Below are 25,587 nucleotides of genomic sequence, written 5' to 3'. Positions count from 1 at the left end.
TCCTTCCTTTATGAGCGGATGGTGAGTTTTTGGTTACTTGCCTTTTGCTATCCAACATTAACCCTACTACAACACCAATCGCACCTCCTGGTGAAAGTGGTCAGGTCCTGCGGCAGACTCAGTACCCTCAGTTCCCAGTGTTTCCACAATACGTAGTTCCCACACTTATCACACATGTTTATGGTATTCCCTACTACATCCGTAGCTTCCCTCAGGTACCGTTGCAAGCTTTGTAAACTAAGAAGTGCCTGCACTTCCCTACCCTGAATTCTCATTTAGGCCTCATGTCTTGTTTCCCAGACGTGAACTGCCTCTCCATAGTATCCACAATATCCATTTCCTCTGTTCTCACAATTCCCTGTGAGACCTGGAATTTTCCATCCCACAACCCCATCTCACCCTCTTGCCCCTCCTCCATGACTGTGGTTTTTGTAACCATACCTGTGGCCACAAATGATCACAAGTCCAATAAGTTCCCCACTTGCCTGTTTCTAGTATTTTCTCAATATACTTTTCTGCCATTCCCTAACAAACTGCTCGTATCTCCAAAGGATCAAACTCGAACTGCCGAGCATCTTAAACCTGTAAATCCAGAAGCCCACACCACAATACCCGAACACTCAGACTAACCAGATGCCTGTGGTGTGTCCATCAACATACTGCTGTTACTATGTCAACAACAGTGTTGCCACCGCTCAGAAGCCTTTGACTCAAACATTTTATCATCCACACCCTTACAAGTAATGACATTATGTTCCTCGTGAGGCTGCCATGCCAGTATTTCCTGATCCTTCAGCCACACCTCTTACCAGCACAGCTCCATCAGCTCAGAGAATTTCAGCCTGTCTGCCGTGTTTCCTCTTTGCCCTTTCCTTTATCATCGGAGGCCAAAACTGGATACACAATCATTGACTGAATTTGTTTAAAACACTCATACTCAACTGTTTTGTCGTGTTTTTCAGTCAGTCCATCACCTATCCTTTGGCATTCCTTAATGTGTACATTTATGCAGGATTGCTTTCTTTCATCTGTACGCTGTGAACAGGTTGCTGTACATTTTACATTAACTCACTGGCAACTGGATGACAGTAAATTATTTTCAGTAACTATGTTGCTGTAGTTTAAGTTGCAGTAAAATTACTGTAAATACTTTTTACATTAACTTAATAGCATACAGCTGCCAATCTGCCAGTAACTTATTTTATTTTATTATTCAGTCTGTAAGAAAATTATTGTATTTGTTGTTTTTATTTATTTTTTAATTATAGCAACAGAAGTGTCACAAAAGTCACTCTAGTTGAGCACTGCAAACCACATCTAACTTTCCATAAAATAAAATATAAAATCACAATTAGTCACGAAGACCTGTCACTACAAGATGCTTTTTAATTGTTAAACGTACAATTAAAACAAATTACAACAAATAACAATTATACTCATATATGGCGTCTTTTCGCTTGGTCTTAATATTAATAACTAATAAACACGCCTGGCTGTCCTAATATCTGCGACAGTAACACAGTGCTCTTATCATATCAAATCAAACATTCACCTGATGATGGTATGAGATGCAGAAACAGAGATTCACTAAAGTTATTAGTATTAGCTATTAGTTTAGCAGCATCACTAAAATTAGAAACATGTTAAAAAGTTAGGCTTGACTATTGAAACCCTTTATTTCAGGCTGTTCTACAAGCTACCTGAAAAACCTTCAGTTAATCCAAAATAATGCAGAGAAAGTACTAACAAGGGATAGAAAGAGACACATATTGACCCAATATTGGCTTCTCTTCACTGACTCCTGTTAAATCCAGAGCTGAATTTAAAATCTTTACCCTCACATTCAGGGTACATTCATAGAAACATAATCCCAACAGAAACTGCTCTCAGGCTGCAGGCCTGTTTTTAAAAGTAGAATTCAACGCAAAGCCTTCAGCTATCAGGCCCGTCTCCCTTCTAACCAGCTCTTAGTTTGAATTTGAAACACAGACACAACCTTTACTTTTAAGATTAGGTTTAAACGTTTCTTTTCGATAAACCATTTAGGATCAGATGACCCTGAACAATTGCTACAATAGGTTTAGGCTGCTGTGAGACCTCTTATGACACTCTGAACACTTCTTCTCCACTCCACTCTCACCTCTCTACACCAGCCTGTGTTTATACACCACTACTGCGTGACATTAAACTGTATTTCTTTTGTCTCCTGTAGTATGTTTTGGCCCTTGTCTCACTTTGTTCTCCTTTATTCTTTTCTCTTTCCCCTCACTCCCCAACTGGCTGCCGCTCCCCTGCCAGAGGTTATGTCTTGGTAAAAGAACGTTTTTCCTTCCCACTCTTGCAAAGAGGTAGCTCTTAGAGATCGTCTGATTCTTGGGGTTTTCTCCGAACAATAGAATCTGTACCTTACAATATAAAGCACCTTCAGACAGCTGTTGCTGTGAATTAGTGATTTATAAATAAAACTTAATTACCTCAGAGCCTGTCAGGGGGACAGCAACCTTAGCAGAGATACCCAGACCTCTCTCTCCCTAGCCACGTCCTCTAGCTCTTCTAGTGGGACCCCATAATATTCTCAAGCCACCTGAGTGACTTAATCCCTCCACCGTTTCTTGGATCTGCCTCTAGGTGCCCTCACAGTAGGATATACACAAGACGCCTTAATTAGGAGGTACCTGAGTGTTTTAACCACCTCATCTGTCTCCTTTGATGTGGAGATATTCCTGTAAACTTAACTTGCATGGTTTCTTTCTCAAGATGAATGTTGTTTGATAACAGAATAATCTTAAATTTATCTTCTAGTTCAACTGATTGATAAACCCAAAACTGAAATTCTGCATCTATGTTGTCATTAACCAGTCACATTTACATATATTTAGCACAAAAGTAAGGAAATATGTGTTTGGTCTTTCTTTGAGAAGAATGCTTCTTGGCAATAAAACTTATGCCACTGGAAAACCTGTTTATTTTACCTGACATGGTGACACATCTGTAAGGAAAATGCATTTGTGAGTTGTGCAGCAGACTTGAGGATGTTGGTTGCATCCATGAAAAACTGGCCGAAAACGTCTGTGCCAGAATCAAACAGCTTAATGTTTTGAGCTTCTGGTCTTTATCAGGACTGGTTGTTGGCAACATGTGCGCTGTACCTGAACATGTGGGTGAACATTATGTTCAGCGTTGAGCCCAGAGTCGGCCTAGCAATTAGATCGTAGGGTCAAAGTATGGAGAAGATGCAGAGAGAGAGGTAATTGATCTGCGATCAGTGGCAATCACACATTTCCAAGCTGTTTGGCACTGGGAGAGACGTTTTGACAAACTTTTCATGCAACCCACAGACTCAACTCTGCTGCTCTAACCACAAATGTATTTGCCTTACAAATTTGGCTCCATTTAAAGGGATATAAACAGTTTTTTTTTCAATGATGTAAGATTTATTCCCCCCCAAAAAAGAAGCATTGTTAGAACAGATACATAATCGACCAGGTTTCTATACTGTTTTGTGTTAAGTTTATATTCAGGGTACCAATACAGACCCTAACATTCCCAAACAAAATACTGAGTTAAATTTAAGAGAAAATATCTGCAGCCACGCCTGAAAACATTTACTTGAACAGTGCAAGGTCAGGGACGTGTGACCCAGCAGTCAACCTGCTCACCTGCGTGGATCACACGCGCGAAGGATGGGCGAGAGCTCGGCACTGCTCTGACGTCGAGCACGCTATTTGACGTCACCGTGGGAGTGTCCACCATCGGGAGAAATGAACGGTCATCAACACAATCCTCTGAGCGCTCATGTAAGTTGATACCCGCAAAACACACATTTTTTTTTAAATGTGAGAAGCCTCGTATGAATGAAACGTGTTTCCTCGTGCTGTCGCCCGCCGTGCAGGCACTCCAGGGCCGGTGGGTTAATTATCCGGTTGCCGCTGCCGCCTGGCGATGAGCCTGTTTGCTGCCTGTAGCTAACCATGGCTGAAGCGATGTTGGTTAGCTTTGAGAGCCTAGCCAGCCTGCTGCTAACTGACAGCTGCGAGTGGTCAGGCGGCGAATAAGCGCCTGATTTACCAGCCAGGGTGTTCAGGGTGGGCGATGTGGAGTGTATTTACATGTGTGTGCTCACGAAAAGCGAACTGATTGCTCATGTTGTAACTCGTCAGGGTTCAACTTTGGGGACAACACCCAGCTGGATTCAGTGACGATATATGTATATGTTTTTTTAACAGTCGGGATATTCGAGGAATATAACATTTAGCTAAAACTAAAGGATTTTGTCCATCAAGCCCTGGTACAAAGAGTATTAGCTAACGCAAAGCTGCTCTGCGAGGACTAAATACGCCACCATGAAATACAAGAAGGTGTGATTAAGAAAGCCTGGTGGGAGTAGGTGACAGATGGCCACCCAATACCTCCAATGTAAACGTGTTCGAGATTTTCACACCTGTCGGGACCGTCCCCGCCTCCCCCTCTCCGGTGCTGATGCTGTCAGTTTATTTCTGCTATTATGGATTTTGATGGTTACATTTCATATGGCAGGAGAGTTTCCAGTGTTCATGACTCAGTATCTTGGTAGCCTATTTGTTGTTTGGGTATGACTGCATAAGGTTTCATTGTCATTATGCAAGCATAGTGAAATTATAGCTATACATGGTGCATGCAAGGAGTAGAGATAGTGAAGGTGTTAATGTAAATACCTGAGGTCATCCATCCAAAGCACCTGAAAGTGCACAAGACAGATAAAGAAGACGTGTGCAGGCAGGGTGGAGATGAACGTCACGGGTGATCTGAGACAGAAGGATAGCAGCAAGTGAAAGGGAAAGTTTACAAGATATAGATATGCATAAGTTAGTGACAGAGTTCAGCAGTGCTACAGCTTCTGGGAAGAAGTTGTGTTTCAGTTTGTGTTTGTGGGTGTAAGTGTATGACGAGGCTCTTCTAGAATAACCTGTAATAATGACATTAATAGCCATGTAGTGTAATAAACAGCTACTAAATGTGTATTAACGCTTTGTTTTGTTGAAAACGGGGAACTCCTGCAGAACTGCTGCTATCACTGGAGAGCCTGTCATAAACACCTGTCACCTTACACAGCGGTCATCTTCTGGTTTATACATTCAAATCAGGGATGTTGGGTGAACTTTAATATGAAGCCACATTACAAGGCGTGGCAGCAATGAGAGGTGATGCTAGCCTACACTCTGTTCTTTGCAGGATACACACACTGTTAAATCAATCAGGTCTCCTGACAACACAAAAACAACACAAACTGGCTTTAAAGAGTTTCGGCTTCTGTATGTAGGTTGTAAAACATTGACTGCATTTTAAAGAGCTTCACGTGAGCTCCGGTGTGATGTGGGCAGGGGTTTGACACTGCGATATGTGCTGTTATCATGAATTTTAAGCATGACCTCGCTCCGCTTAACACCAACACCGGTGTGCACCGTGGAGTGAAATAAACGCCCTCCGGCTCCTTTACGTTAGCTTGCCCGGTTAGCCACCAGTGGAGAAGCCAAGCCTTCAATTCGGGGAAAGCGATGTTTTCTGACTTTAGCTGGCACAAGGGTTTGTACCACTCTGAAGTAAAGCCGTAGATTTCACGATTGTTTTGTGAAAATGTCCAACAGTAGTTTTTTTAAAGCCCGGACCCACGAATATAAGCTAGCGAGCTGCTAATTCCATCCTCTTCTTATCTCTGGCTAATGTTAAACCGCTGGGCTCGGACTATTTGCAGTAACTCAATAACGGCACTCATACAGACAAGTATGTACATACATAATTTAGTTTATCACAGCATCTCCTTTTCAATTTTTAAGTACAGGCGTTACTACAGTTACGTCACATGTAATGACACCGAATGCACCTGTAACCCCTCGAGTAATGTAATTACCTAGCCGGGGCTGTGTGGTGATGGGTAAACGACGGGCGGCTTACGTGGTTTTGTCAGGGTGTTTTCTTTTCCTACCGTCCTTTATTTCACAAAGAATGAGTGCAGAGAGGAGTTGTTCAGGTGATATGAATCAATCACGAACACGAACAAAAACAACAGAAACATGCCGGGACCATCATTAATTCATGGTAGAGCTTAAACGTACTCAACCACCTCTCTGGTTGAGAAAATGAAAAAAACATTAGCACAGTACAGTTTGATTTAACTCTCTTAACTTCATTGAAGCGAACTGAAGTAAGTGTCAGTGCTATAAATACATTTAGCTGAGCCTTTTTGTCTTGACAGGATCATTTTGGTGCTGTAGTATATTTAAAGGAGACTTTTTTTTATTAGTAGGCACAGATCCTTTTCACTCCTTGTGCTTTGATTGTGGCAGATTATTCTTACAGACAGCGATGTTTACATCTGTGTCAGTGTCGCATTATTTTATTGTAGATTTGCCTCCGTAAACCTGTCCAGCACATAATCCCTCTGGGCTATGCAGCACTATTAATTAACATTACACAGTTAATTAAGCTAAAAGTCCTCAGGGGGGCGGGGGCCCTGCGCTCTACAAAATTAAACTACATGTTTTCATTCCGCCATCCAACGAGTTGTATGAGCTTCCTGACATAGGGGGGATGGCTGTAACCATTTGTTGTGGATTGAATATCGGATATTAAATGGCCTTGGTTTGTTGTGTGTGCTGTTAGGGGCAATCCTTGTGGTTTTTAATTTAAATCCTCATACATCAATTTCAGCAGCACTGCAAGAACACCCTATTACAGCTTTGCTTTATAAGATTGTTAGAATTAATTATTGGTGCCAAATATTGACTCTACTTTTAGTGCAGGAGGATGGCTGCTTGTGGTCTTAATAATACAGATTATGTAACTGCTTGATTATTACCGCACATTAGTACACACTTTTGCATCTCTTTTTAATGCTTGTTTTTCTTGTTCTTCTTTTTCTTTGCAGCATGTGATCTTTCTAAATGTCCACGGAAACAGTTGACTGAAGTTTGACAGCTCTTCTGCCAGTTTTAATTTGGAAAAACGTACCCAGAGGAAGCAGTGCTGGATACTTGCCTGGATTACTGAGTCTTTTTCTGTGGCAATAGAATAGATCTATTGCACATGACCACATTTGAAGGTATGTCTTATCACCAAGTACACTCCTGCTGCAATGAATGCCCTTTTTGTCAGGATTGACATTGTTGGATCTTTTCACTTATCTATCTCTATCCCCAGTTAAATTAAGGAATAAACTAATGCATTCAACCTAGTTTATGGTAATGAGTGTGAATAAGAGTATTCAAGAGTATTTCTGAGGCCTCAAAACAGCTGATCATGCTGGAACTCACAGTGCCCTGGGAAGAGTGGATTGAGGAGGCCAATGAAAGGAAACGACGACTTGGAAGACTTTCTATGAGCCCATAGAAGTGGGTTGTAGGGGTTTGCCAGACGATCACTCTGCAAAGTCCTAGGCCGGCTGGGCGTGGCTGGGGCAGCCAAGAAGAGGGCCATCCAGGCTGTGAGTGAAGCGGCAGAGAAAGCCACAAGGTAGCTGTGGATCAAGAGGGCTGATCCGTGGGTAGCTACGTACCGCAAGTCGGGGCCTGATCACCCCCGGCTGGGTATGATGTTGTGAGACCCGAAACACCTGATGACCCCAGGATACATCACTGAAGATGCGTACCAGTGCATCCAGGAGATGTGTCTTTTATACTAGTAAGACACAGCTCCAAAAGGACTTGCTGACATGCTCCAAACAGGAACGCTGCTTGCATATTTCTGGTGTAGGAACTTGTGGGTCGTTTCAGGGCACCTTGAAACAACAACTGGTTGAAACAACAACAGCTGGTTTCAGTGGTTAAAAAATGAATCATAGCAGCATTGGTTTAAACTCTCTAAAGTCAATTAACCACCTTTTCTTTCCTGAAAAACGCTAATTTAGGAGAAGTGGAACGATGTTCCCTCTGTTGTGGTTTCATTCATCCTCGAGCTGCCTCGTGCCTGCCGCTTGTTCCTGCAGTGAAAACGTACCTCATGTAGATGATGTGCCCATGCAGCACTGTATGTACACAGAGTGATGGGCGAATGTTGGCTGACCCACTTCAAAGAGAACACTTTGCCCTCAGCCTGGAGGACTCAGATGCCTTTGTACTTTTATTGTAGATGTAGGACGTTGTCACATATCTGTGTCGAATATTTGTCTTCACACGAGTCTTGTAAGCGATTCAGAGTAATAATGTGTGGTCAAAGAGCTTCTGTTTCTCATATCAGATGAAATTTATGCTTTAATCTGTTGGATATGTTGTTATTTAGATAAATATAGTATTCAATACCTCTATGAGCAGGTAGCTCCTCTGAACTGAAGCAGCAGATACGAAAACCAAGAGCAACAACAGGAGTGAACCAAGATACTGGTTTAAAACTAAATAGCAGCGTTTTAATGTGTTGTTTCTGCAAGAAGCGGTTAAGGAGCTTCCTTTCGTTACTGAACTGTTCACCACCACCTACTCTTGAACAATGAGCTTTCTTCTCAGATGCTGCAGGTCTAAAAGCTGGACTAGCATGCAGTGAGTCACAGTGTCACTAATGGAGCATTTCAAAGGGTTTTCTGGGCCGGTTTGCTCTGCTGACTTGTTAAATGATACATACATAGCTGTGCTGACTCAAAGGATCATTTTTCTGTTTGTCTGCAAAGTAGCTCGTCCTCAATCACTTTAAGCCTTGGATGTTTTCTTTATGGCTCGATGAAACAGACGGTACATTGTGTCTCGCAAAACAGACTGTCTGACGGCTCATCATAAAGTTCCTGCTGCAAAATAAACCGCATCACAGCCTTAGTGACATGCAGCGTCGACTGTAATGTTCCCTTGGTTATCATGCTTTGAAAGATGTATTAAAGGCGTAACGTAACAAGTGAATATTTGATTTAGAAAACATCAAACCCTCTAATTGGTAATCCTCTGCTGTCCATAAGCACTCTGATTAGGGACAGGCGCGATCTCACATACTTGAAGCATGCAGAAGCACGGCTTGAGACCAGTTAAATTGCCTGTTAGTGATATAAGAAATCAGCATGCTTGAAAATTGTACTTAAAAATAATTGAGTTTAATTATTGTCAAAACATGCCCATGAATTCAAACAAAGAAGACTGTGTAGCGCTAACTCTGCTGTTTGGTTTGGAGCTTGTAGGACAAATGATTTGAAAAGTGTTTAAGTAGGAATCTCTCAGGCTTACATCCTCCCGTCTCGTATGTGTTGCAGATGAGCTGTGCAGTGACAGCTCCTTGGAGCAGTTCTAAGCTGCGTTCATGTTTTCATATTCATGAGCTGTTGTCTTGTCTTGCTGTTGTAGTGTATATCTAGTAGTTGTTATTCAACAGTAACAATGCGTATTAAACATAAACTTAGTGTCAGGGACTAAAGGTTTTAACCAAAGGTCCACTAGGCTGTTGACGCTTTCCGGTGGGCAACATGTTGGATGCTGATAAGTTGTTTATTGCAGTGCTGGTTTACATATCCATCATTCCACTCATTAGTGATTGAGTGGCTTTTGTTCAGCTCTGTTTTTCTCTTTTTCCTGTTATTTGAATATTGTAATTTATGTTTTTTATTTTGTCTGCGCTTCTGCTTCGTTTAGCCAGTCCTGATTCGTGAGTCAGAAGAGGAGAGGCTGGGCTGATGGTAAGCTCTCTTACAAACTATCTAACCTTCTCTATTGCTCTCATCCTCACTCTGTCGTTTCATGTTGATAAACCCAAAGAGCTGTGTTCAGCACAAACTGACATTTAAAAGCCGAGCACTTGGAGTGGCCCTCTATATTACAGGATGTAGCCTTCTCATGAAATGAGAAGCAAAGTGGGGAGGCCGCTGTGGATCGTGGAGCACCTTACTCAGTTGAGAAATAGATTGTAGTCACTCTCCATTTAGATCTTCATTTATGTTTATTTTACGTTTAGTTTGTTGTGGTCTCTTTGTTAGCATCTGAACATTCTCAGTTACGTTGATTATTTAGTTCTGTAAGGAACACTTTCTGAAATGTAATAATTCAATGATTTTATACATAAGGGCAAAAATAAAGAATGGACATTATCTGCACATGTGCAGTATATCAGATATGAGCATTTCAGAAACTGTACTTGTTTATTTCGTAGATTTTATGTTTTTGCTTTTCTGGGTTGACACAGTCATGACACGAAACACGCAGTATAGCTTTCTGGTGATGATTCTGGTGTTTTTTTTCCCTTACATATCATGTGAGTAATCTACTTTTAGGATCTCTTTGCAAAAATAAAATACTTAAACAAAGTTGATCCTTAACAGGGTGCTGATTGTGCTTTTAGGTTACATATAATGTCCCTTTGTGTTGCATTAATGTTTCCATGGAAGTGTAGTTATGTGCAGCTTTGCCACAGCCTCCATTCAAACTTACTCTTCCAAGTTTTGTGGCACATGCTCTGCTGTCATCAGGAAAAGCCCTCGAATAACAAGTTTGCTTTGCCTTACTGAACACAGAGGAGCTGCATGAGCACAAATTCCAGCAAACTTGTCAATTTTATTTTTAAAACACCAAATATCCAAATAGAACATTCACAGTCTCTCTTGGTCACAAGTTACTTTGATGCGTCTCCAGTTTAGTATTTTCTCGTCCTCTGACCAGTGGCAGATTGCCCTTGCAGCTATCACACACTGTTATTCTACCTGGTTAGCTGTAATTACATTCCATTCAGCTGTTAATGTGAGAAATAGTAAATGATTCACAGATTAGTTGCAGATTATTAATCACAATGTAGTGGTTTACACATTCACATTCACAAAAGGTCACCTGTTCAATTCCAGCTGGAGACACAAATTCCTTTTTTGGTTGAGTCAGGAAGGGCAAACGGTGTAAAGCTGTGCCAAATTAAACATGCGGCGCTGCCTGCTGTGACGAACCCTTTTGACAAGGAAGCAGGGAAACGTCGCTTTAGTTGTAGGTTAATAATATTTGCCTTATATGGCTTTTTACATCAAATCTTAATTGAATAATCATAGCATCCAGGATGTGTTAACCAATCTAGATGACACTACCTAGTGCACCAGCATCTAAATGTAAATAGCATTTGGGAATTAGTTTTATAACACAAATTCTTGCAAATTATATATATGAAGTTTAGTTGCAGATCTCAAAATGATGAACAAATACAAGAACAATAAATATAAGTTTTAATTATTCAGTTGTTCGGTGTTTTGAGCCATTTGCTGTATTTGCCATCTCACCAAATAAGAATAACACGATAGATTAACACGCATGTCTGTGTTTTTGGACAACGAGAACAAGTGCCTCATTGATAATAACTGTGAGGAGGAAGGCTGCTCAGTCACCACAGGTCCCGTCTGAATATTATAACACATTTAAACCCCTTGATGAGCCACAGTGGGTGCTTTGTCTTTTTACTGAAACAGTGGCATTTAAAAAAATTAATATCACGCTAAAAATTACGACTGGTATACCAGCACGTCCAGTACATCTGCCCAGCACGAACCGAAATGGGTACCTATGTCTTTATCCAGATTGTGAACAAAAGTTAACTAAGAATCATGTTGACTGCAAAAAAAAAAGGTCATGTCTGTGCCAACCCAGGTTTTTGTTGCTTAGTATTGTTTCCTATTCTTCTGCTGCTTATTATGTTCCTCACTCACTGCTGCATGTCATAATACATTTTATTTTCCTTTTGTGGTAGACAAGCATGACATTGAGCCAAGCCACAGATGCATGCCCACTCAAAAGGCCCAACTGAGCGCCATCCCCTCTGCTTCCCTGCTTTCAACCTGCCTCTCAGAGGGCGGGGTGTCGACGGGGCGTAGCTAGTCTCCTTCACACCCCGAGCAGGACCCTCACTGTGAAACTGGAGGTCTCAGATGGATCAGGGTAGTAGTGAGCAGAGTCCAGAGGAGCCGGACGCAGGAGGGCGAGCGGAGCCAGAGCTCGGCAGGAGGGCGTCGGAGTCAGAGCACGGCTTGTCCAAAATCACCCATAATGCCCTGGAGAACATGGGAGCGTTGGGCCATGGCCTGAAGCAATTCTTCCAGCCACAGCGCCGACGCTCCTCCGTTTCCCCGCATGACTCCGCCTCGTCCTGCGCAAGCGCCCCTCCCTCCGAACCCGCTGACGTAGGGTCAGAAGTAGGGGACACCCCCGCCTCCTCGGCCCTCCCTTTGGATTCTGACACCCCTGCCACTTCCGCCCCTCCTGCAGCTCTGAGCCGTGTCCTGCAGCAGATCCGAGGTCCACCAATGATAAAGCGAGGCACCAGCCTGCAGAGCCGCCGCAGCAAGGCGGGCGGCACTGGGGACCCTCCCCAGAAAGGTAGCCCACAGATCCACCGGCGCAGCACCCATGAAGCCCTGTTGCAGGCTGGACGCCCACGCTCCTCTTCGACCACAGACACACCCAGCAGCCCAGCCTTGGCTGACATGCTGCTGACCTCTGGTTACCACTCCACTGAAGAGCCCGACAAGGTGAGAGTCTTAGTTTTGATTCTTGTTGTAAAATCTGGCGTGTTTGCCCTAAAAAGTCTGAACTGAAACTTGCCAGTAAATAAAAGTGTTTAATGTCAGTAATAGTGTGTTATAGCTGGTTCAGGATCTGCCTCCAGTTAATGTAGTATTACTTGTCAAAATGCTTGTTTTACAAACTGTAATGTCGAAAGACAAAAATAGAACCAGAGTCTTTACTTATACTTAGTTTCTAATTTGAAAATGAGACATTTCCTGATTCACGGATGGAAACTGTAGTTCCAGAAGTCAGAATGACACTCACCTCTAACCACATACAAATATGTGCAGTGTACTGTGAAAGCACAGGATGTGAAGTACAACTCTCACTGCAAATCCTGACATCATTATACTGTATATAGAGATGAGGTCTAAACCTTCAGAATCAAGGTGCAATACTAAGGCTTTGCACTCAGGATTAATTTGTTTGGCTTATTTAAAAATAAACAGTTACATTTTAAAAATAAACACAAACTGACTCGCGCACTAATTTGTGTGCAGGAATGTCAAAACTAAATGAGTTGGACAAACTTGTTAAGAGGCCATTAATGCTTTAGATGCGCAGGGATGAGCTGCTGAATGGGGAGATGAGCTGTCAGCGGTGGAAGGTCAGAGATTGCCTTTGAGTGTTTGGTCACTATGTGCTTTAAGCCTTTCTAAATTTAGCTTTTGCTGTCCGAGTGTACTTCAGGTCAGAGCGGGCTTGCAGGGCTAAACAAACTCAAAACTTGTTTGTTTGACATTTAAGTACAGTTATGAAAGACTGCATGACCTCACAATGGCGGGAAACTCTCTTAAATTGATTATTCGGCAAAACCCCCCAAAACAACCTTTGGACCGGTAACTTGTAATCAGCAGCTCTCAGCTAAAGTCCGCTTATGGCTGACAGTAAAAAAAAGTCTCTCAATCTCTTTGTTGTTTACTTTTAGAAGAAGTAGACACTAAAAATTAATGGATGAGTTTTCAGTTTGAGATGCACAAGTTTATATAAACAAATTGTAAATTTAAAGCTAGTTTTTGCATGTGGTCAAACATCACATCCATCAGCCTTGCAGTCCTTTACCTTTATAGTCGGCAGGTGTGTTGAATGTGTTTGTTTAGACGGATACAAACCGACACCAGTCAGGATCACTGATTCAGAAATCATGTAGGAGGAAAATTTCATGATTTCTGAATATAAAAACTTTATTTATGCTGTTACAGAAGATTATTGTGATTATAGGAATAGGGTCACAATCACACATAAAACACGAGCTTTGTAGAAGATGTTACATTATTATGTAGCTGCTCTACGACTCACCCTTGTCGTTTCAAGTATATTCAACCCTGCAGTTGGAATTTGAAGTAGTCTTCCTGTTTTGCAGGTTATTAGATAGCATAACCTTGCATCACCTTTTTGGGTTTACGTCATTTAGTTGGCTGCAGTCGTGTTTTCAGTCATGGGTGTTGGCTCTCGTGTTTGTTGATTTTCTGTTTCAGATTTAATGTTTCTCTCTCCCGTGGCCTCAGGGTGAGGGTGTTCGTTTGTGGAGTCGGGTTACTTGTCCTGGACTTTGTAACTAAAGCACGTCACAGGGGGAACATTTAAATTGCCTTCATAGCAGCACCACAAAAATTAGTTGACTTGCTGCCTTTTGAATGATTTTTCTTTCCTTCTGTTTACCTATTTTATTGTACTTGTACCTTCTGGATTTGGAGCTGGGCAGTGACAGTTAAGGTGGAATTTTGTTGACAGGTGCCCTCTGCTGTTGTGAATATGTAGTTACAGATCACTCTGAAGGGTGCAAACGTGTGTGCATGAGTAGGTGAAAATAGTCATTTGTATACCTTCAGTTAGTGCTGATTAGTGTTGCCAGTTTTTGGCCTAAAAAAATCTTTGCAAATTAAACCTTAAGTTTAAAAGGAGCGATTCACAGGTTACTCAGCGTTTATAGGATGATTAAAACTACAAAATTGGCCCAGCAGGAGCAGTTTGTCATTTTGAATTGGACACAAATGGTGTGATCCAGAGACATTAGAGAAATGTATCAAAAACGATGTTGCCATTTATACAAATTGTGCAGTAGTTGATACTTTTACACTTTCAGTGCAGGACTTACTAAACTGATAAAACACATCCGTTTAGCACACTATATGAAACGAGGAGGTTAGTTTTAACTATGGCACAGTGATTTAAATGTTTTGATTATGTTTTAAGTGGTTAAATACTTTCCTCTTTCCACTTTTCTTGAACAGCTTGATCGTTACGATGCATCGGGCCCTGCTATATCACCCAATGCCCTCCCATACGGCGCAGATGGATATGACGTGGTTGACAGTACCCCAGACCCCCAGCGTACCAAGCAGGCCATTGCCCAACTGCAGCAGAAGATCCTCAAGCTCACAGAACAAATCAAGATAGAACAAACTGCACGTGACGACAATGTGGCCGAATACCTGAAACTCGCCAATAATGCTGACAAACAGCAGAGTGCACGCATCAAACAGGTGTTCGAGAAGAAGAACCAAAAGTCGGCTCAGACTATCCAGCAGCTGCAGAGGAAGCTTGAGCACTACCACCGGAAGCTTCGAGAGGTGGAGCACAACGGCATCCCTCGCCAGCCCAAAGACGTTTTCCGAGACATGCATCAGGGCCTGAAGGACGTCGGAGCCAAGGTCTGTGTTTTTTTTTTTGTTTTTTTGTTTTTTAAGCGTCATTTAAATTTTTAGGTAATTTTTTTTCATAGCTCTCCAAAGCTTTGAAATCATCCTGTCCAAGTCGTTCTCCTGTAGTGCACTCATGCCTTAAAAAAGTGCCCTGACAACAGAACACTAAAATTCATATTATCTCAACCAAATAAGACAAACCTCTGCATTCTGCTCTCTTGCAAGGTGCTGTGGCATTTACCTGAAATACATCATTGCATGTAAATACTGCATACTTACTGCACATACTGCCAGTCGTTGTTCTCACTGTTGACTTTCTTGAAAAGCAGAACTCTGTTGAATAACTGATAAAATATGTGACTCGATATAGAGGAGTACAGTGGTAGTGGTTACCATTTACCTTCCATACTAATTATTTATGTTAAACCTTTGTGAATTTTCTCAGAGCAGCTCCCAGGTCACATGGAGGACAATGCTCAATGTTAAGACTGAAATGCATAAACATGAATAACAGACTAGTTATTTTTCTGGTGGAATCAATCCTCAAGTTCTCCATCTGATAGTGTTGCAGTAACATATTTGTGGCCTTTTTCCTTCAGTTTACTTGATAACAAACATCATACAATCTTAATCTGTGGCTTCACCGACCATTTGCTGAGTATCTGCTGCAGCACTTCACCTGGTTTAGCCATTTTTGATGATGCCATTGGAAGTGTCAGTGCAGTTGTACAAATCAGCCACGTAGATTAGAGGTGCAGAAGTAAAAAAATAGACTAGTCTTCCGTTTTTTAACTTTTTTTTTTTTTTTTTTTTTTTTATTAAATTGTTGTGCGGAGTCTGCATTCTCCCTGTGGTCGTGTGAGGTTCCTTGGTTACAGCCAATTAATGGGTTAATGGATAATTCAAAATACATCCACAGATTTATCTGTGATTATCTGGACTGCTGAACTGTTCAGGTGTACTCTTATCTTCTAACCAGTGTCAGTTAGGATAGGGTTTATCACCTCTCACCTCAACTTGAAAACATACCAGTAAAAGTTCAAAATGTTGTTTAATTTGTGATTGACCCAGTCATGCACAGATCTGCAGATGTGCCAATTAAAAGTGTGTGCGCTCTGCAAACTGTCTCGATACACTTGGTGTTTAATGTAGCCAGAGCTTTTTTACAGTATATCACAAAAGCATTCTTGAGTATTGACTTGATCCTGTTTCACTACAGGTAACAGGAGGCCTCTCCAGCTTCTCTCAAGCAACTCATTCTGCAGCTGGAGCCGTGGTGTCCAAGCCGAAAGAAATAGCTAACATCATCCGTAACAAGTTTGGCAGCGCTGATAACATCGCAGCTCTGAAGGACTCTCTCGATGAAACCCAAGGAGATGAGGGCATTGGTCCTGGGGGAGCAAGGGCACTTGGAACAGGGGCCTTACCATCCAGCCCAAAGTATCCCAGTGATGATGACTGCTCTAGTGCTACTTCTGGTTCTGCAGGAGCAAACAGCACCCCTGGTGCCCCAGGAGGCCCCCCCAGCTCTAAGGGCAACACGCTTGATCATGCACAAGCCTCAGGCTTTGATGCTATACTCCACGAGATCCAAGAGCTTCGGGAAAACCAAGGTCGACTCGAGGAGTCCTTTGAAAATTTAAAAGCCCACTATCAGCGGGACTACACTATGATCATGGAAGGGCTGCAAGAGGAACGATACAGGTAGATTTGTCATGTGCTCTGCAGTATAGTCTGTTTATGTAGGACTTGTACCATTTTGTGAAATGTGCTGCTTTGCAGGTGTGAACGTTTAGAAGAACAACTGAATGACTTGACAGAACTGCACCAGAATGAAATTTTGAACTTGAAACAAGAACTGGCGAGCATGGAGGAGAAGATCGCCTATCAGTCTTATGAACGAGCGAGAGACATACAGGTAAGCCTCGCTTGGATGAACAGAACACGTGTGCTTCCTTATTAGAGCTCTGTCACCGACTCTTTTGTCTCTCACCTGCAGGAGGCGCTGGAGGCTTGTCAGACACGCATTTCCAAAATGGAGCTGCAGCAGCAGCAACAGCAGGTCGTCCAGTTGGAGGGGTTGGAAAATGCCACAGCCCGGACCCTCCTGGGAAAACTTATCAATGTGCTGCTAGCTGTGATGGCAGTCCTTTTGGTGTTTGTGTCCACAGTGGCTAACTGCGTCGTGCCCCTGATGAAAACCCGCAGCCGCACACTTTCTACATTGCTCCTTGTAATTATCCTCGCCATCCTCTGGAGGCACTGGGATGCCATTTCAGAGTATATGCATCGCTTTCTTCTGCACCCCAGATGACCGGCCTGGAGAAGGTGCATTTAAGTAATTTAAACATGAAGGGACCGGAGGTGTGAAAGCGATAATAAAGGAATGACACTGGCCCATGTGGGAAGATGAATCTCAGCAGTCCTCCTTTTTCCAGCAGCTTCTCAAAACAGGAGGATTACAAAGCTGTCTGTCACTCTACTGCTCTATGAAATACGTTTCGAGGAGAATAAAAGTGGATACGGAGAGAAAAGGCTGGATGTTTGATATGGACTTTCTATATCTGGTGCAATTGTGGCACGAGCATACTGTAAAAGGGTGAACGGGGCATAGTTGAAGGAGCGGGCTGAGAGAACTGCACACTTGATTTCTCTCTTCTGAGTGAATTTGTTTACATGTGGGAAAACATTTCATTGTTTCCCCACAGAAGAAAATATTATTCAGAGTTTTATTACTTTTCAACTGATTCAAGTGGTATTGTTTTGGAGTTACTGCTATTTTTAATACAGCCGATTGATGGATTTTTATGTTCTTTTTAACTGTAATGAGCCTACAGTGTTCTGCAGTCATAGTCGCCCACGCTCTCTTTTTTGTACTTTTTTTTTTTCTGGTCTTGTGATTCAATTTTTTTTCCGTCTGCTTTTTTTCCCCTCTTTGCTCTCTTTTCAGATTTCAGCTTTTATGACCAACACTTCTTCTCTCTGCTCACTACACTCTAAAGAACGGGGTGCTTGCACATCAGCTACATTGCTCTGGGTCAGACACATGTGGGTTCTTGTTTCTTACTGGATGTGTGAAGTCAGTAACACTGGTAACGGCACAGCCAGGATATTACTATTATGAAATTTTGTGCTTGGAGTTGCAATCATGCAAACTGGACCCTACTATCCTGGTGGTTTTTCCACTGCAGAGGAATCATCTATGAACTCATTTAACATACTTGAAGAGCAGTTAAAGTGCTCAAAGACTCAGTGCTTCCGTACTGTTTCTATTAGTGACAATGAAATAGTAATACTTTTAGTTGGGGTTTTTCTTGTTTTTTATTTTTTAATTAAAGATAAATAAATTTGCTGTTTAAAAACTGAACTTGAAAGTCTAGCTTCTCTCCATCCTCGGTTGTCTATAAAAATCTGTTTTATGGGGTCATACACCTTTAACATTAAAGAGGGTTATAGTCAAAATAATACGAAGGTAAAAAACACAAAAACTTTTGCTCGCTGGCATGATCAACAAACTGGTTTCAGGTGATTTGACCTTTTTGACATGAGAAGATGGGCATGGTCAGCAACATTACTCAGGTAGGCAACAGTGATCAGCCTGCACTAAGGGGGCTGTCAGTGTGCTATCCCTATGTCCCGTGCACCAGGGATGTCAGACTCTGTTTACATCGTGGGCCACGTAGAGCTGTGTTTGACCCTCTGTAGGCTGGATTGGTGAAATTCTCCTGCCAGTGTAAAGAAGTTTAACCACACATGGAATGATTCACATATCTTAGAAGAAGAAAACAGAAGTGCAGCTTCGACAGAACATCTCAGTTCTTCTAAAAAAAATAGATTCCGTAATAAATGGAAGAAATCTGTCAGCATGGCTCTCTGGGCTTAAACTGTAACACATAGATGTGTAAAATTACAGAAAGCTGTTAGCTTATTGCCCAGTAATGAAAAGTTTTTTTTTCTGTAGACCCTCTATAGAAAAAAAGAAAGTTCTATTTTAGATAGTGAAAAATGCAGGAAATGTTCTGTTATTTAAATGCTTATGTTACTTAGGTAAATTGATGTAGTATGAGAGGCCATGGAGGAAGTCTGTCACTAGTAAATGTAAAACTTGAAAATGCAGTTAAAAGTCCAAAATCTATACCTTTCTTCACATTTTACAAAGTGGGCCCGTAGGCCAGATTAGAGCCTCTGATGTGTCCCCGGCCCATTTGACACCCCTGCCTACACCACTACGCCATCCCCACCCAGACCCGTAGATACGAAGCAGAATAGAGCCATGCTTTCATGTTGTTTAAGACCAATTCTGACCTGATCATCTGAGTGTTGCAGCAGAAGTTGAGACTCATCAGACCCGGCAACATTTTTAAATCTTCTATTGTCACATTTTGTGTGGAGTTGTAGCCTCAGTTTCTAGTTTCCTCACCGGTGTGGTCTGCTGCTGCTGTAGTTTGGAAAAATCCCAGCAGATCAGCAGTATCTGAAATAATTCTGGCACATGCAATCATGCTACGTTCAAAGTCAGTTTGCGCTTCAGCAGCTCATATGGAGCCTGTCTACATGCCTAAATGCACTGAGGTGCTGCCATGTGATTGGCTAAGATATTTGCAATGAAGATCATATCAACAATTATATGTTAACCTTTCTCATCGTCTCATAAAAGGGTCGAGAGTGTACAGAAAAACAAAAAACGTCAAAGCCAACAGATGCTCCACACAATCCATTAAATCTGCTGTCGTTTTAAAAACTTCTTTTTTCTCTGTTCCCCGCGGATGAAGGTGAAATTGAGCTGGGAACTGCCTCCTTCTTCAGACCTTTAGCTACACCCAGAAAAACAACTTCTTTTATTGAACTACCACAGATTTTATTTAACTGTAGAAAACTTACTGAACCTGAAACACCGGATAGCAGATCGTTTACGACATTCACAAACCTGAATCAGCGTGAACGTTTCTGTTTCTGACAGTTTTACATGTTGTTACGCAACATGAACGTTGGGCACCAACGTCGTTTTACTGTTTACAACATTTATCGCTTCGATTCCGCTAAACTTTAACACATGCAAAGTAGTTGGATTTATTTTTTTTAAGGTGACAAATGTGTCTCAACATATCAACGCCTGAGAGGTCACTGACACCCGACTACGACTCCACGATGTCACTTGAAGCCAGGTGAGCATGAAGCATCCAATATAACCAGGAAGAACTGCACAGTCATCAAAAATGATGTTCTCACTACATTCAAGTGTGAGGTAGGGATCTTTATCGCCGTGTACTGTGTGTTAGGTGTAAGTCTGCAGGCCACACACACGGGGTACAGCAGCAGCAGCCTGACGGACGAAAGCTCCCGGTGAGAGGCGGGCAGATAATACCGATACCAACAGCTGGTATCGGATCGATACTAGCGTGATAGGATCGTTACTTTGTTTCTATCCTTTTACGTCCCCCCGAAGGGGTCTGGGCATGCGAGTGAGGGGACCAGTAACAAATGAAAGGAAAACAGAGGTGTTTTCAGTAAATAAAATAGTCTTTATAGATAATCTTAACATAAAGAGCCGGCAACGCCGTTTAACACTAACACTTGGAAAAAGGAAAAAAGGTTGCAATAACAAAGAACACAACAACCAAACAAAAACGCCACACCAGGAGGAGGCACTTCCAGGGGCCCACAAGCTCACCCTATCACTAGCAGCAGCCCACACTACTCACATAAAGCAGCTATACTATTTCCACACCAAGAACACCCCACCCTGCTCACAGCTCATCCCCAGCTTATATGACCTCAGAGAGGTGATTGCTGACTGGGCCCAGGTGGTAAATGAGTCCAATGAGCAGCAGCTGTGTCCTGGGGAGAGAGAAGAGCAAGAGAGAGACAGAGGGGTGGAGCAAGAGAGGAGGAGGCGGAGAAAAACACCACGCCCACACAAGGGCAGTATCAGGAGGCCCAGCTAGGGCCCTAACATATCCTCTGTGGTCTGTATAAGCCCAGGTGTTTCTTGAAATGTAATAAATAAAAATATCTTCGAGAATACTGATTTACACTAGGGTCACAGCAAACATTTACTCAGCCAATCACATGGCAGCAAATTTAACAATGTAAGCATGTTGACATGTTCAAGTCGTGCTCCTGAAGTTCAAACAGTGCATCAGAATGGAGGAGAAAGGTTATTTAGGAACTTGAGATTCCCATCATAAACATGCAGCTGAAACTGCTCAGAGTTTTTGGTCCATGTTGACATGATAACCTCACACAATGTTTCCAACACTGTGCTGAATCTATGCCATGAAGAATTTAGCCCAAAGTGGTCCAACCCATTACTAGTAAAGTGTACCTAATAAAATGGCTGGTGATTGCATATTAACATTTACAACTGTTGGATGTTTCATGCACTCTAGAAATGACATTTAATACAACATTTACTCATGCCCTGGCGTGATGCTGATCGACTGTGATGATGGTTTGGAGTTCTGGGTGAATTTTTATTCTCTCAGTCATTTTTGTAATAGGTTAGTTCCCATTTTATCAGCACAACTTAACAGTGACATAATGGACTTTTTAAATAAAGCATAGATAGATTATAAGCAGCCACCACACTAAAATGAGTGCTTATAAATCGTTTTAAATGAATTTTTGTCCTAATGCAAAAAAAACCATTGAATTTAAAGACTTTAATTTAATCTCACTTTTTTTTTTTTAAGAAATTGTTTTATTATTTTAAACAGCAGTAAAAGACAGATTTTATCAGTAAGGACACACTGCTCATTGCTTTTTACTGTAAGTGGAAAAAACATGCTTATATATGTAGTCACCCCACAGAGGCCCACTTTGAGGCAGACCAATTTTCAGGTTACAGCCGTCATCTGGAAAGCACGCTGTTATCCAAATACCGCTAGTAACAAACAGGAGGCCTCTACATCTTCTTTCAGTCCAATTATTCAGCAACTGTGGTGCAAAATCTGACTAAAATGTCTCTTTCAATATCTTATACAGTAGCTCAAGGCAGTGTACCTGTGACCACAGCGAGGCCTTTGATGATGTACTGAAGTACGTCGGTAAGCTTCAGGAAAGCCACAGCCAACTTGAAGAACACTTTAAAAACTTAAATGCGAGTCACCAACGAGACTACTCTTTGCTCTTTGAGGACCTTAAAGACCTACAGAACAGGTACTATATTACTCTATACAGCTGTATAGGCTGAAACCATCTGCTGTTTTTATGTAGTGTTGTGTTTTGCAGAAGGGAATCTCTAGAAGAGCGATTCATTGACTTGACAGAACAGTATCAGAATGACGTTTGGAACTTGAAAAAAGAGTTAGCCGCCACAGCGGAGAAGAGTGCTGATCGGTCTTCTGATGCAACACAAGATTTTTATGCAAGTTTCAAATAATGTTTTCCCATGTCAAGAGAAGTTGTTCCAGTATGTAACTGATGTGCTGATTCTTCCTTTCTGTACAAAATAAAAAAAAAAAAAAAATCCAGATTTACTCTTTACTATTCCACCTCAGGAAAAAACTCCAAAAACAGATTCTGACAGGGCTAAAAAGATGCCAGGCCCTTTTTAACCACTATAAGGGCCTGGCATCTTTTTAGCACTGACTTTGTAACTGTACTTCTCCTTGGGCAGTAGAAAACTACAATTCTGTCTCTGGCCTGCAGGAGGTGCTGGAGGCTTGTGAGAGACGCCAGTTCAAGCTGGAGCAGCAGCAGCAGAAAGAAGAGGATGCAGGGCATCCAGAGACATGGGTCAATACCACTGCACAGACAGTACTTGAAAAACTAATTGATGTATCGCTAGCCTTTATAACCGTGCTGTTGGTGGTGATGTCCACAGTGAGCAGCTGGGTGGCCCCATTTTTCAAGACAGCCCTTCTAATGCTTTGCACACTGCTTTTTCTGGTCCTTTTGTCTTTCCTGTGGAGGCACTGGGATGTTATTTTAGAGTATCACCAGTTACCCTTCTGCAATTAACATCTTGGAAACAAATAAAATGAATGCAGACACCCCTCAGTCATCTTTATTACTGCAGTGTATGGAAACTTAAATCTAGTGCATGTGTCTTACTACAGAAAGCAATAGCCCATACAGTGAAGTCCGAGTTAAACAGGAATGAATCCTTTGTTTACAGGTTCAAGGTTCGTTATTTGTCACATGCATAGTTATACAAGTATAACACAGTGAAATGTAGCCTGACACGCTCCTCAACATGTGCAAAAATGTTGCACATGTTGGACACGAATCTACAGCTGAGGATGGTCAACATATTCAGGGACATGCACCGATTTATAGAAACAGTGACTCAGTTTGGTGAGGAGCCCACTAGGTCAGCTCGTTTACACAATTGTCTGCTGAGACTTGTGCAAATATGGTTCACTCAGAAAAGCTGCCACCTGAACGTTAAGTTCAGAATGTTTGCAGATGAACAACTTTTTATTTTGAAACCAGGTTACACAGCATTATAGACTTGCTGTCATAAACTCACAATTGCAAAAATCGGTCAGGTTTCTTTCATTGTAGGGCATGTTAGACCTTCAGTAGCACAAATGCAGAAGGTCTGAAGTAAATTAGGCGCCAGATTCAATACATTTGCAATGCTTGGGGTTAGTTATTGTATAGTCTAGTATTAAAGGTAATTAGAATATACTGAAATGCACTTGAGCTAAAAACTTAGATTTATTTGATAAACGATATAAAAACAGTCTAGAATTACAAGTTCAATCTTCAGACTTTGTCCCTCATTTTCCGCTTGATTTAGAAGCCACTTTACTGTCCGCTTTGGCAACCTTGGCCTTTCCAGGCTTTGACTCCTTTGTTTTCTTTGCTTTAGTCTTGGTCGAGTCAGCAGTTTCCTCACCATCCCCAGTCGGTTTAGCTTTTTTAGCCTTTGGCTTCTTCGCTGGAGCAACCTTTGATGTAGAAGCCTCTTCATCCTTCAACTTTTTGGGAGGCTTTGAGTCCTAAAAGGCAAAAGGGGAATTTAGGAGACAGCAGTAGATTGAATGTCAGAATTTTATGACCACTGGAGAGAATGTAAACTTTACCAGACAAATAAGAGATCCTATGAAAACTGACATGTTCAGGACACTTTACCAAGCGATTAACCCCTTAAAGCTTGAATTGTAACGCAATTGCCAGAAAATTCACTTTAAGATGAATCTGACAAATGATCAAACACACTCCAAATCAAGTCATATGTAAATAAAATACATCAAATTTGCTACATCTGGCTTAAAATAAATGCTCAAGTCTATTGTGCAATTTCGGATTTCCCCCCCCTCCAGGATTTTTCCTCTAGTGAGGCTGTACATTTTGTTGAAATTTATAGTTCTGCAAAAGTAACATTCTGACCATGAATATAGATGTAAACTGCCATGAGCTTCATCCACATTCTTAAATACATGAAGAGTCAACTTCCCATCTAAAGCCAAACTTGCGCCCGCTCACCTCTTTGGACTTTGTTTGTCCATTTGCAGCGTCTTTCTTCTTTGTGGCACCTGTAAGAAATGACGAGTTGACACCGAGTAACAGCTTAAATTACTGCTCACTCGACGTTTAACGGTCATTCATACCCGCTTTCCCGGGCTTCTTGGCTCCATCCTTGGCTGCTTTTGGAGACTTCTTCACACTGGGCTCTGCGTTTTCGGCTTTTGGTTTAGGCTTCGGTGCAAGCTTAATAAAGACGAAACCCGTAATTGACATTTGAACTCTTCGTTTGAACCCAGCTGCAGATGTAACCTCTTACCCTAAATCTCCTCGTGGCCGTTGTCGCGCTGGAGTTTCCAGGCTTCACCAGCGTCCCATTTTCCACTCCCTTCTTCAGGTTTTTGCGAACTAAAGTCTTCAGTCTCGCCAAATCCACCGACGGATATTTTTCTGTGATATACTTCAGTATCGCCTGGGATGAAACCCCTTTGCGCGAGTCCAACGCTTGAAGTGCTTCTTTCACCATGATCGCCGTGGATGGATGAGGCGCAGCATCTACGCAGAGTAAATTTACATATAATTTTTAAAGTTCGTTCCATCTTAAAGATTTTCGCCTTTTGCGCACAGACCTGATTTCTTTTCCGGCTTCTCATCCACCGACGCCTCGCTTGTGGATGAATCAGACGGCTCAGTGGAGTATGCTGGTGGCCTTTTGGGAGGCATTTCACTAAAAGCTAAATTTAAAAACAGGACACAATAAAGGCAGACAAGCTAAAGTCTTAAAATATGCGTACTTTCCTTTTATTTGGCAACTGTCTCCGTTTTTATGCAGTTGTTTCCGGTATAATGAGACCAGGTGAACCGCATCGCACCAGGTGTGGTAAATTAGGATTTGAAAGCCACCGCGGATTCATCCAACTTAATGTGTTATCACTGAATCCTGTCACCTCATCCGGTGTCAAAACACCCAAGCAGTGCTTCAAATGCACAGATAGCAAGGCGACATTAAAACAACGCTGCCTTTTTATTTGAATCGTCGTTGTGGCTGAGAC

At 42.0% G+C, this 25,587-nt stretch overlaps 3 protein-coding genes across 8 annotated transcripts; 2 read left to right on the top strand and 1 right to left on the bottom strand.

Annotated features, from left to right (window-relative positions):
• The first annotated feature begins 3,663 nt into the window (after positions 1 to 3,663).
• On the top strand, positions 3,664 to 17,967 carry tmcc1b (transmembrane and coiled-coil domain family 1b). 6 transcript variants are annotated; one of them, XM_026167862.1, is made up of 8 exons: positions 3,664 to 3,797; positions 6,905 to 7,078; positions 9,579 to 9,622; positions 11,662 to 12,439; positions 14,711 to 15,130; positions 16,341 to 16,825; positions 16,904 to 17,039; positions 17,121 to 17,967. In XM_026167862.1, exons 4-8 carry the CDS (start codon positions 11,840 to 11,842, stop codon positions 17,433 to 17,435), a joined length of 1,956 nt encoding a protein of 651 aa, XP_026023647.1. In that variant the 5' UTR covers positions 3,664 to 3,797; positions 6,905 to 7,078; positions 9,579 to 9,622; positions 11,662 to 11,839; the 3' UTR covers positions 17,436 to 17,967. The 6 variants fall into 6 exon arrangements, with proteins under 6 accessions (XP_026023647.1, XP_026023651.1, XP_026023648.1 ...); XM_026167866.1 differs by having other exon boundaries at positions 3,665 to 3,797; positions 12,177 to 12,439; XM_026167863.1 differs by lacking the exon at positions 3,664 to 3,797 and adding an exon at positions 5,431 to 5,562.
• A 1,769-nt stretch (positions 17,968 to 19,736) lies between these two features.
• On the top strand, positions 19,737 to 23,117 carry LOC113022440 (transmembrane and coiled-coil domains protein 1-like). Its single transcript, XM_026167861.1, has 4 exons — positions 19,737 to 20,286; positions 22,106 to 22,279; positions 22,352 to 22,487; positions 22,772 to 23,117. Exons 1-4 carry the CDS (start codon positions 20,213 to 20,215, stop codon positions 23,081 to 23,083), a joined length of 696 nt encoding a protein of 231 aa, XP_026023646.1. The 5' UTR covers positions 19,737 to 20,212; the 3' UTR covers positions 23,084 to 23,117.
• Positions 23,118 to 23,523: 406 nt separating this feature from the next.
• Positions 23,524 to 25,402, bottom strand: h1m (linker histone H1M). The gene is made up of 5 exons (XM_026167860.1): positions 25,165 to 25,402; positions 24,855 to 25,090; positions 24,682 to 24,781; positions 24,557 to 24,606; positions 23,524 to 24,069 (listed from the first exon to the last, which is right to left on the bottom strand). The coding sequence occupies exons 1-5, from the start codon at positions 25,256 to 25,258 to the stop codon at positions 23,848 to 23,850; spliced, it is 702 nt and encodes a 233-aa protein (XP_026023645.1). The 5' UTR covers positions 25,259 to 25,402; the 3' UTR covers positions 23,524 to 23,847.
• Positions 25,403 to 25,587: the final 185 nt, after the last annotated feature.

This window comes from Astatotilapia calliptera, chromosome 5, assembly GCF_900246225.1.
Source record: "Astatotilapia calliptera chromosome 5, fAstCal1.2, whole genome shotgun sequence".
NCBI classification, from domain to species: domain Eukaryota; kingdom Metazoa; phylum Chordata; class Actinopteri; order Cichliformes; family Cichlidae; genus Astatotilapia; species Astatotilapia calliptera.
The sequence above is the reverse complement of the archived record's forward strand: the minus strand, read 5'-3'. Positions and strand labels throughout refer to the sequence as shown.